At 45.6% G+C, this 8,920-nt stretch overlaps 1 protein-coding gene across 1 annotated transcript in view; it reads right to left on the reverse strand.

The window, feature by feature from the left end:
- Positions 1-7,237, reverse strand: part of UBE2R2 (ubiquitin conjugating enzyme E2 R2) — a 54,411-nt gene extending 47,174 nt beyond the window's left edge. The window contains exon 1 of the mRNA XM_039718705.1: positions 6,926-7,237. Coding sequence (XP_039574639.1) covers positions 6,926-7,102 — 177 coding nt within the window. The 5' untranslated portion in view covers positions 7,103-7,237. The remainder of the gene's footprint in view (positions 1-6,925) is intronic.
- Between the last annotated feature and the right edge of the window lie 1,683 nt (positions 7,238-8,920).

The following is an 8,920-nucleotide window of genomic DNA, read 5'->3' on the forward strand; positions in this document are numbered from 1 at the left end:
ACTAGGCTACATACTTAGGGAAGAGAGACAAAGCTACTGCAAACACGTCCTTACTGCTATCAACTTGGATTTCTCAAACAAAACCTATTTACCTGAATATCTAAATTACTTGTACAATTTTAAGACAACAAAGCAGTCCAAAAGGAACATATGTCATGCTTTTAGTACTGAAACCTTAAGTAGTAAGGAACAGCCTGCCTGGCAGGCAGCCTCCTCTTTCTAAACCACAAATACTATGATGCCTCCAAGTGTCACCCATTTAACATTCAGCCCCTTTATGTTCTTGTTGTTCTCTGGGTAAAAGCTTCAATCTAAAGCAAACACCCAGGAAGTCTTGAGGTCACATTTCTTCAAGTCAAGCAAGATTCCAAAATAGCCTAAACACACTGTAATTTAGTAGCTCTCATTTTTCTTCTCTTTGTAAGACACTTTGGGCAAATGCATTTTAAATATTTCAGCAACTGTGACGACAGGCAATCAATCAATCAATTTAGTTACTCTTGGCTACTAGTGCTTCAAGGGTGGGTACACAATACCGAAGTTATTACTATCAAACTGGCCTGGTGAGATGGGACATTGTCAGCAAGTCACTACCACAAAAGCTTAGCCAGATTGACTGCAATTTCCCTAACTCAAAATGCTGGATAAAAACACTAAGCCTAAAAATGAAGCAGCATTCTGGAAATAGCTGACGGGTTTGGTGTACATGCATGTGTGTATGTACACATCTGATCACATGCAGCCCAAATCATAAGGGCAGCTGTATTTATGAGTCACGTCACCTCCAGTCCATCCACACTTCAAACAATGTGTAACTGTGACATTTCCAACTTGAACTCAGCCACATTTAAGTTCAGTATAAAACTTCCATCATTTTGCCCATACTATTAATTACCCTGAACACCTGATGAACATGCCATAAACCACACAACAAAACTGCACATCAAAGATCAGAGTTAAGGTTCTGCAAGCATTTTTTTCTGGCATTCCGTACCCTCCAGATGCAAAACAAGCATTGTATAGTAGACCTAAAGTGCTATTAAAAAGAAGGTACCCTGTGTGAATATATTAACATATAAAACAGCAAGACAAAAACATGCTTGAGTTTTTGAAAAGTTACAGATGTGTAAAATCCTCAGATACTGGGACAACATCACTGCAATCCTGGATCTAAAGGATTTATACACAAAAAAATTTAAAAATCCCACTCTTCTAACACTATACAGTCAAAACTTTCCATTAATTCCTATAATACAAACCACATATAAGTCCACACACTATTAGTTACTATCTCTTAGACAGACAAGAAGAGGCAAGGCAAAGTTCCTTGCATTGTTACCTGAGAAAAAAAACCCTAAAATTCAAGTTCTGTTTTGCCTTATCAAAGGACCACCGAACAAAGATGAGGCAAATAAACAGTGCTCGGTTTACTGATATAGAAAATTTTCTGTTTTATTCTAATGGGATAAAAGAGTTTGACTGTGCTACAGCTCTCCTCTTGCTGTACAACAGGACCCAGCTGCACATGATCTCCTATGTTAAGGCAGTATCAGAACTGGAAACCACTATCAGTACTTCTCAGCACACACCACAGTCCTACCTGGATCAGAGGAGCCCTAGAGAAAAGACTGGGGGCTAGCTGTTGCCATGACTCAGCCCATCTCCTCCCGAGGACACACTGATGTCCAAAGCAGGCTACAGGATGGGTGAGCAGTCTGTGCAGTCCAGAGGCACAGCCACACAAAGCAGAGTGAGGAACGAGGAGGTATTCTTCAGGCCTGAGAGCCTGGGACCATATCTGTGCTTTTGATCCATGAACCAACATCAGAAGAAGTCTTTTGCTTCCCTGCCTGCTAACAGAGGGTCCTTGGCTTTTGAGACTGAACAGGAGCTCCACAGACCTGGAGCAAGCAGGGCTCCATGTTCCTTTGCTGCACCAAACCACTGTTTATTAGCATCAATGATACCTAAGGGCAACAAAAATAGATCAAATACACAGAGAGAAACTCTGTAGGACCTTGCAATGCAGAGGCCCATAGAAGGCATTTTTTGTGTTGAGAGTACCTCACATTTTCATCCTGACATTAAGGATGTTTTTGTGGAATTAAAACATTCTACCAGTTATGTAATTCTAAGTGCTTAGAAAACTTCTATTTGTTTAATTTTAAGTGTCACTAGAAGTAGACTACAAGACCAAATTTTTAAACATGGTGTTCGTTCTTGCCATTAGTTATTGGTAACTGATCAGTTCTCCAACTATTTTCTGCTCTGAAATCTTGGCACATTTTGCAAGTTACTTTGAAATCAAATTACCTGGAAGAAGCTGAGATACAATACAGAACTCTATACAGTACAGGGCTAATGAATTACAAAAAGCATGGCTAACAATGCCTTGAGAATATTTAGCCCCCAAATTACTTGACAAAACTAATCATAATGCTTGGTGTTTTTCTCCCCTTCCAACTGATGTGTCAAGGCTTGTTCCTTCAAGTAGGAAAAGTACCTTATGAAATAAACTGCCTTAAGAACTATGAAACAGTAACTCTAACAATGTAGTTAATTTTTCTTGTTTCCTTTCATGCTAGGTATATTCATTTTAATTTACCCAGCCTGAATCACCTCGGAAGGAGTTTTTAATATTGACTTTTTGTCTACATTAAACATGCTTCTTGACACAGCGTACTTGGTCAAATCATGCTTCTGAGCAGTGCTAATGAAGTATCTATTTGTATAATTTCTCACTGGTACCTTCCCTGAAGCCCTGGCTCTCAGCACAACTGCAATACCATGCAACTAAAAAAATCAGAAGACCTGTCTTTATCAAAACAATTAAAAGCGCTGTTGCTAAGGTACAATTGCATCAAACATTCAGGACCTCAAGCAAGCCATCAGGAAACACTAACAGTCCTGCAAGTATCCACTGTTTGATCAAAGCATTGGGCAGAGGTTCATCAGCCTCCAAACTCTGAAGGCTCAAGCATTAAAGAAAGACACTGGATTTCAACACAGAGAAGAATGGTCACCCAAGATGGTAAACATTTCACCAGGCACCACCCTCAGCCATTGAGATCTATCCCACCTAGTACCTATCAGGCCCAGATTATAGCACAGTAACCTTTCTTGTGGTGGTCCCCATTTCTGTATCAGCTGCCAAAATTAAAGATGAAGAAGTTCCGCCAGGTAGCAAAGGACCCTCTCAGAGGAACTGAAGATGCCTACGGCACAGAGGTGCATTGATGAACTGCTCACACTTAGTTCTGCTGATTATGGCACATTCTGGTTTTCTGCTGCTCAGGCACTGCCTGCAAAACCAGACATTTCCATTATTTCCAGAGCAACTCAGAACTACCACATAGCCCAGTGGAATCTGATCTAAAGATCCATCTCATCACACCATGTCCTTCAAAGCTGAGCTAAGAAAGAAGCAGTTGTCACTATCTGTGACCGGGACACAAAGCATTTCATTCTGAGAAAAATCTTCCCTTTGTCAGTCAAAAAATTCAGCAAGTGAATCAGAAGTAAGCAACACTTTAGACATACAAGGTCTACCCACATTTCACCTTTACACTCTGTGAGTGAGTCTGGGACCAAAAACCAATTTCACCTAGTGCAGTCCAATACCTATAGCCCAACAAAAGCGATTCTGCTAGAACTTTAGTCAAACTGGCAATTTCTTACTGCCAGCAGCTGAGGGACAGACATTTGCTCTTATCACAACCTCTTTGAAGGACTTAACATCACTGCCCCTGAACTGTTTTTCCCTTGCCAGCAAAGAAGAGAGGCAACCAGTGCAGGGAATAGCTCAACTCCTTTCTTGAGGATGGTAGTCAGGAACTTCAAGCGTTGCTCAAAACATTACAAAGTTATTCAGCATGACTGAATAATATAATAACTCTTTATTGATGGGGCTGTGACTGGGATATCCATCTTGTCACTAGGTAAGACAAAGGTTAATGGAACTTGCACTTCAGATGTCCACCTTCAGCTGATCACATGAATGGGGTGGAGGGCTGCTGCATGTTCCCTTGCTGATACAAGCTGCTGTTCATGTAGCTGTTGCTCCTGCAGGCTGATCTGGATGGTAGTCCTAAACCCTGAAGCACTGCAGCAGATCTGGGCATGCTATATTAGGTGATAAAATATGCTTAGACACTATACTTGAATCTTTAAGAAGTGCCTGTCTTTATTATAGCCAGCATGTTGACAACCTACCATTTGAACAAACATTCAAGGGGATTTGTTCTCTGCTTCAATTTATCAGATGTTAGAGCTACAGGACTTGCAGCTGAAACCAGAATCTGTTGAACCAGCTTTAGACAGTAGCTTCTGTCAAGCAGGAGCAGAGAGAGCGCTTCCCTCATTTCAGTTTATTCTGCTAGTTCAACAACCCAGACAGAAAGGTAGTATCTCTCCAAGAATAAACAAGGTGCCAAAAGTTGATGTGACCACCTCTAAGAGCTCCCAAAACACAAATCAAGCAATAGTATTCCCCAATCAACCATCCCTAACACTTTCTTTATTAAAGTGACCTTAAGCACAAGTTTTCCTTGAAGTATTTGTACTCTAGCTTAACTAGAAGCCTGTGTACTTCCTCTCAAGTTCCTGCTGTTAAACTACACTTCAAGTGGAACACAATTCCCAAACTCACTGCCACAAAGTTGAAAAAAGTTACATCCTGAAATTGCATACTTCTAATCCCACTTTCCTAACCTTACTAAACTGAAAACACAAAACAGGATGAAGCTAAATATTTCATCAAGTTAAGAAATACAGAAAATGAAAAGCATGCAAGGTAAGCATTAGTTTAGAGCAGCACATACAATTAATATATTGCAGGAGTCACTCAACAAAGAAAGTTAGGGTATTATTTTTATCTCCAAATGATTCCATAAGCAGAGTCTAATGCATGTTAAGACCTAAGACAAAGAGAGCCAAGAATATCACTTCTCACAGGACTCCTTCTCCCTTTTTCAGTGTCTCAGAAGTCTAGATGCATAACCAAAGACCAGACATTTCAAAAATCCACCAGGCAGGGCTCCTCATGGAGGAAAGATGAGACAGAAACAACACACAAGAGATTTCAGCCACGGCACTTGAAGGGAATCACTGCTGGGGAGAGGTGGAAGCATCATAAGACCTCATCTTCCCACGCTCAAAACAACTACCACAGGGTTGGTCAAAAGAATTTAGAAGAAAGGCACAGCAGACATCAAATACCCAAAAACCCAATCACAGTGCTGAGGTAAGGCAACTGGGAGCCTTGCCTAAATCTACACTTGTTAACACACATCCCAAATTACTTCTCAGGCAACTTCAGCTTCTTTCCAGGAACAACTGCAAATATGCAGTCCAGAGACCTCCCCAACCAAACAAAACTATTTCGATCAGTCATGATTTCTTTGACTAAAAATGGATGAGTAATGTAAGTGCAGGAAGAGGTCACCAGACCATTTGGATGTAAAGACGACACTGTTAGCAACTAAAGACTCGAGTGACTTCCTGAATAAGTAATAATGGAGGTGAGTCTAAGAATACACCTATCACACCTACATGAGTAAGCCAGCCAACTCATTACAAAAGGCAAGTCTTATGCCAAAGCCTTCCTCTACTTCCAAACAATGAGGCCAAACCGAACATGACTCAAATCCATTATTCCCCAAGCTACAGGTTATTTTGGTTTTGTGGAACAAAGCTCTTAAACCTTGACCTGTGGAGGCCAAGAGGCACTGAAGGTGCACGTTAGTCAAGCAAAGACATCATCTAAATTTTTTTTCAGTTTGAGAGAAGCCAAAGGGCATGAAATGGGAGATGCAGGAGCCACAACTAAAACAGTTAACTGCTGGGAGAAGCAAGCTCATGGGGACAATATTTTGCCAGAGATCAAGCAAATATCAAGAACAGAGGAGTGTGCCTATGGAACACGTCTTCTGCAGGCATTAAGGGTTTCCAATTGCCTGTTTTAAGAAAAAAGTGCAACTCCTCCTTCTCCAGTTGTTTTGATAATTTAAGGACACTCCCTTCGGTTCTTTTCTGGGATGGCTGTGCCAGATTTCTTATTTGCTGTATTCACAAGAGTGGAAATAGTAACCACAAAAGTTTTTTTTGTATTAACAGGAAGGCTGAGAAAGGAATTGAATCTATCTTCACCCATTATATGTTGCTGCAGCTCTTTGAAGGCTGCCTTCTTAAAGCATGGAGAGGAAGAACACAGGAATAGAAAAAAATTGTGTCAAACAGCCCTGAATCCCATGGAGTCCTGAGGAAAACACTGCCTTCACCCTGAATTACCCATCAATGAGTGAAGCTATCAAGGGATGGCTTGGAAGCCCCTTACTTTGAAATAAATATCACAGAGTCATAAAATGTTTGGGTTGGAAGGGAGCTTGAAGATGATCTAGGTCCAACCCCACTGCCATGGGCAGGGACACCCTCCACTAGACCAGGCTGCTCCAAGCCCCATCCAGCCTGGCCCTGAAACTTCTGTGGGCAATCTGTTCCACAACTTCTGTGGGCAATCTGTGCCAGGGCCTCACCACCCTCACAATGAACAATTAACACCTAAGCTAAACCTACTGTCTTTGAGTTTGAACCCATTCCCCCTTGCTCTGTCCCTAGACGCTCTTGTAAATAGCCTTGCCCCTAAGCCAGGAACTAAAAGGACACGAAATACGCGACCAGATGATCTCCACAGGTCCCTTCCAACCGCAACAATTCCGTGAAACACACACAGAGCAGAGCCCGGGGGCACCTCGGGGCGGCAGGGGGGAGCGCAGCCCCGCGCCGGGGCTGGCCGCGGCGGCTCTCCGGGGCTCCAGGAGCGCGGCGCGGCTCCCCCGCGCCCAGGCCGTGCCCGTGCCCCCTCCCGCAGGCCCGGCCCCGGCCCAGCCCCACGGCGCGGCCCGCGCCGCGGGGGAGAGGCCCGTACCTTGAAGTACCCGCCCTCGTAGAGCGTGTTGGGGGGCCCGAAGATCGCCACCTCCCAGTTGTAGAGGTCGGACTCGTCGACCAGGGTGATGCGGAAGCCCTCGACCGGCTCCTCCTGCAGCGACTTCAGCTCCAGCATCAGCGCCTTCTGCGAGCTGCTCATCTGCTGCTGGGCCATGGCGCGGCGCGGCCCCCGCCGCGGCCGCCTCGTCGCTCCCGGTGCCGCTCCCGGTGGTCCCGGTGCCGGTGGTGCCGGTGCCGCCCCCGCCCCTCCCCGCGCTGACGGCCCCGCCGCGTGCCTTTAAAGGGGCCGCGCTCGGCGGCGCCTCGGCCGTGCCGGGGGAGAGGGCGGGCCGTGAGGGGCGGGCGGGAACGGGGCGCAGGGTTGTGGGAGCGGAGGGAGGGTCACAAAATCGCAGCATCAAGTCGTTTGGAAAAAAATCTCTGACCGTATCCAGTCCAGCCTATGACCCAACACCACCACTGAGTGCCACATCCAGTCTTTCCTCGCACATCTCCAGAGACAATGGCCCCACCGCCCCCCTAGGCAGCCCATTCCGATTCATAATGACCCTTTCTGTGAAGAAATTCTTCCTAACCTCCAGCATGAGCCTTCCTTGGCACATCTTGAGACATTAATCCATGAGCGAGTGTCCAAAGGAGGGCCTCAAGGACAATGAAGGTTCTGGAGGGTGGCTCCTCCGTGTGAGGGCACTTGGCCTGTTCAGCCTTGAGGAGACTGAGGGGAGACCTCTCTGCAGCTCCCCATGAGAGGCAAAGGACAGGCAGGCACTGATCTCTGTGATGGGACCTGAGGGGATGGCATCAAGCTATGTCAGGGGAGGCTTAGTTTGGATGTCAGGAAAAACTTTTTCACCAGAGGGTAGTTGGGCAGTGGAACAGGCTCCCCAAGGACGCAGGTCAAGAAGCTTTTGGGCAATGTTCTCAGGCACAGGGTGTGATTCTTGGGGTGCCCTGTGTATGGCCAGGAGTTGGACTCCATGATCCTGGTGGTTCCCTGCCAATTCAGCTCATACTGTGATTCTGTAATTCTATATCTCCTCTTCCTGTCACTGGCTGCCTGGGAAAAGAGACTGACCCCCAGCTACGCCCTCCTGTCAGGGAGCTGCAGAGGTGATAAAGACCCCCTGGGTTTCCTCTTCTCCAGGCTAAACACCCTCAGCTCCCTCAGCTTCTCCTCTCAGGAGATGGATCCCAGACCTTTCACCAGTTCCATTGCCCTTCTCTGAAATTGCTCCAGCACCTCAATCTCCTTTCTGGACTGGGGGGCCCAGAATTGGACACAGCACTTGAGGTGCCTCACCAGTGCCAAGTACAGGGCAAGGATTATTTCCCTAATCCTGCTGCTTTTGTTATTATTGATCCAAGCCAGGATACCATTGGCCTTCTTTTCCACCTGGGCAAATACTGTTGTCTCATGTTCAGCTCCTATCAAGCAGTCCCAGGTCCTTTCCCACGGGGCAGCTTTCCAGCCATTCTGCCCCAAACCTGGAGCTGCAGGAGTTGTTGTGACCCAGGGACCCTGGCACCTGGCCTTGTTGAACCTCACACAATTGGTCTATCCATCCCGCCTGTCTAGATAGTCACAGGTCATGAGTGGGTACAACAGACCATGGTTCACCCACTGGTCACAAAACAGATGGTTTTGTACAGAGCATGGTTTTTGAGGAGTGAACTTGCATGAGTCATAAAAATCCTGCAGTGGCTCCCAAGCAGCAGTAGGACACAAACAGGCAGCTGCCATCCCTCACCCCAACATGTTGTTCTCACATTCTCCCCAGATGTGTGATGTAGTCACACCAGAACATACTATTTCCAGCCTTCCTGCCATTCCCTGGCTTGGCTAAGGGTGAGAAATGCTTGCAGAAGTGTAGAGACCTATCAACCAGTAAACATGAGCCAGCACCTGTTCCTTAGTCAGTATTTAATGAATAACGTAAATAATATTCATTAAAAAATAAAGAAATAAAAATAA

Source organism: Passer montanus, unplaced genomic scaffold (assembly GCF_014805655.1).
Source record: "Passer montanus isolate IOZ18808 unplaced genomic scaffold, ASM1480565v1 scaffold104, whole genome shotgun sequence".
NCBI lineage: Eukaryota > Metazoa > Chordata > Aves > Passeriformes > Passeridae > Passer > Passer montanus.